At 40.3% G+C, this 3,246-nt stretch overlaps 1 protein-coding gene across 1 annotated transcript; it reads right to left on the bottom strand.

The window, feature by feature from the left end:
• Positions 1-2,663: 2,663 nt before the first annotated feature.
• LOC105566715 lies at positions 2,664-3,182 on the bottom strand (the record flags this gene model as incomplete). The annotated part of the gene is made up of 1 exon (XM_012020936.1): positions 2,664-3,182. A coding segment is annotated over one exon (506 nt), but the record flags the coding sequence as incomplete, so codon positions are not given.
• Positions 3,183-3,246: the final 64 nt, after the last annotated feature.

Below are 3,246 nucleotides of genomic sequence, written 5' to 3'. Positions count from 1 at the left end.
GATCCTGCCTTCCAACTTAAGGACTTCCCTCCTACCTTGTGTGATATTTTTTTTTTGTTTAAAAGAAGACTGCCCTTCCCGCGGTTTTTTGATCGTGGTTTTCCCGTGTGGACTCTGGGCAAATGCCAGGGTAGGGACTCGGGGAGCCTTAAACGGCGTTGGGTCCACGAAAAGAATTCCCCCCCCCCTTGTCTGAAGATTTGCAAGAGGATGACATCGAGGGACGTCATCATCGGCTTCGTCGTCGTCGTCGTCGTGGACGTCGTCGTCGTCGTCGTCGTTGAAGATGACGTCGAAGAACAACGTCAAGAGGACGTGAATTTATGCGGTACAGATCTGCATGTGTGCAGATGGACTTGGGGAAGGAGTCGCCTTGGAGCCGGTGGGGGGAAGACTGTTTGTCTCTCCCAGGAAAATCCGGTTGGGGACTGTCCCGGAGGGGAGAAGGACTGGAGTCCTGTTCTCACCCTGAAGTCCGAAATCTTCGAGAGGACCGAGGGAAGGCTGTTCCCCCTTTGATTGTCGGGACGACAATCCGAAGAGGAGGGGGGCAGTGTTACGCCCGCGAGGTGTTGCGTCGGTCACCCGATGGATACGCGCCAGCTGTGGGCTGAAGTTGCGGCGCATGGAGACGCCGGTCGCTAAGGACCGATGAGATGATGTTTATCATTGATTAATTAGAATTGTCCCGAGTTTTCGAGAAAGAAGACGTGTGATTAACTGTCAATAAAGATTCCTTGTTCCTTTTAATCCTCTCTCTCTCATTTACCCGTGGCGCGGTGCGCGAGTAAGAAAGGCGACGTACCGACACGAACGCGAGTGCGCGGGGTGTTGTGCCGACAGCGGAACATCGCGCCGAGCGGACGTCACAATATTATATATCGTGCTGTACTTTCAATATGTTATTGTATTCTCACTTATTACGCAAGCGTTCGAATTATTAGATATAAGATTACCTTGAAGTTTTTGCTATCCGGAGTAAGCCCTTCATTAGGAGATTTACGGTTTAACGCGTCGAACAAATCGTTCATACGCTTACAGAAAGAGATTGTCTCTTCACATCCTTCGAGCAGTGTGCACTTTTGAGACAAATAGAATGACAAGCCATCAGCAACAGAATTGCTAAAAATCTGCAATAAAGGAATACTAAGGTAAAAGGAAGAAACCCGTTAAATATTATGATGAAATGTAAAACGTAAAATTGGATTCAACGAATTATACTCGGAGTTTCTACTACAAAAATAGAGGAATGGCCAATGTTTTATAGATGCTCATTTCGCATTGACATATAATAAATTAAACTGTGCCTTCTTATTATTTGTCACTAAATTCAATTATACATAAATGAATAAAAGAAAATACCTGAGTCGCAAGTCGTACGCGCATTTTTTAAGTATTATCGAGATAAACGTGCCTTTTTGTTATTTTCGGACACACTCTAGTATTTGCCACGTGTTGACTATCGATATTGTACAAGGTTTCAAAGTACTTCCAGTCGATATAACCGCTTGTTGAATTTATCTATTAAAATTGTACACATAAAATTTAATTAACTAATAGTTAATAATTTTTTAAAGCATTTCCACTGCACCTATTCCGTTTATTATTACTTTAGCTCATATTTGAGGAATTCAGAATTTAGTTTTATTAATTTCGAAACTCACCTTCAATCGTCTTTTATTCTGTAGCCGGTTCCGAGTAGTTTTTATCAGGTGCGGCGTATCAGAAAACACGAAAACTTTTCGTTCGCTATCCAGAGGATGGCTAAACCATGTTTTCGTGTCATTAATAGAACTGGTGATACCTAATAGCGACCACATTTTCTTATTTGTAGATGCACCATCAGCAATAATCCCGTGAATTCTTGCTCCACTTTCTTCAATGTATGCAATGGCTTTAACCGCTAATTTTGATAATTCTTCCCCTTTAACAGGACTTTTCGACGCAAAAACAGCAATAGGTTGTGTGAATGTATCAGTAAGCGATTGGAACATGATAACTAGACCATGAGTAGCTTGATCATTAATGTCGGTAGATTGTGGCCCGTTGTTGCCAAAATCAGTCAAGCCAAGGTAGGTAAGGTTTTTCGAGCATACTGAGATAGCCCTTCGCAAATTAATTTCATCGAATAAAAGCACGCCGTGACGTTGTAGAATTGGTTTACACTCAAAATGCTTCCTGAGAAGTTGCAAAAAGTTAATATCGAAACCACATTTCATATCAATGATAGAAAAGTAGCCACGAATCGTCCGTGTACAGGGCAATGGTAGAACATTATTTTTGCGTAGAAACTCATAGTACGCCGGTGAGCGAATGTTCATTAATATACATAACATTATCCACTCCTCTGTGTAGCGCCGACCTTGTGCATCTTTCTTTATCGCAGCCTCTACTATTTCCTTGAGCACAATTTTTTGAGTGGTTGGACCGTCCAAATCAAAACTTTTTTTCAAAGCTTTCAGCATTGATCTTCGACATTTCATCTTTTTTATCCCTCAACGATTGCAGTAGCAACGCCACTCGTTTTCTAGCGCGATTCTTTTTACGTCTTTCGTAACTATTTCTTTTTTGCATTATTATTAATTTTGTTTTTTCTACTGGATTTGACGAGCTAAAAATGCGATACAATGTTTTGCGCTTTTTAAATCTTGCTTCCTTCTGCAATTGTACTTTCCGTTACTTCAAGCAATTGTCGCATCTGTTACTTTTCGAGATTAGAGAGCAGTTGTTGTGGTGCCATTGCTGAAGATAGTCTTTAAATACATTATCAACTTGCAAATAATGAACATTAATAGTGCCCATGCCACTGCATACATTCATTCTCTCAAATGTATCCAAAATATTTGGCAATGCTTCGGTTTTATCCAAGACTTCAACAAGCATTACTTCCTTTGAATTAACGAGATGTCCATAAACGTGATAACGTAGTGTTTTATCAGAATAGAGAGTTACACACTTCTGAATTATTGGCACCTCTACTTTGTTTTTCGTTATCATTCTAGCATACGAGAATAGGAGTTTTTGTCTAGACATATTTGAAAGTTGGGAAACGCTCCACGATTTAGGTATCGCAACAGAACATGTTTTCTGAGTCCCGACATCATTTATTTGTTGATTAGTGCCTGGAATCAATTTTATTCCATTTAGGAAACAATATAGGTATATGATACTAAAAAACTTACCTTTTTAAAAAAGGTAAAAAAAGCACCAAGTATAAGCTCCAACGACCGAATATATTTTGTTACT

This window comes from Vollenhovia emeryi, unplaced genomic scaffold (assembly GCF_000949405.1).
Source record: "Vollenhovia emeryi isolate VEMERY1.0 unplaced genomic scaffold, V.emery_V1.0 DF943118.1, whole genome shotgun sequence".
Classification (NCBI taxonomy): domain Eukaryota; kingdom Metazoa; phylum Arthropoda; class Insecta; order Hymenoptera; family Formicidae; genus Vollenhovia; species Vollenhovia emeryi.
The sequence above is the reverse complement of the archived record's forward strand: the minus strand, read 5'-3'. Positions and strand labels throughout refer to the sequence as shown.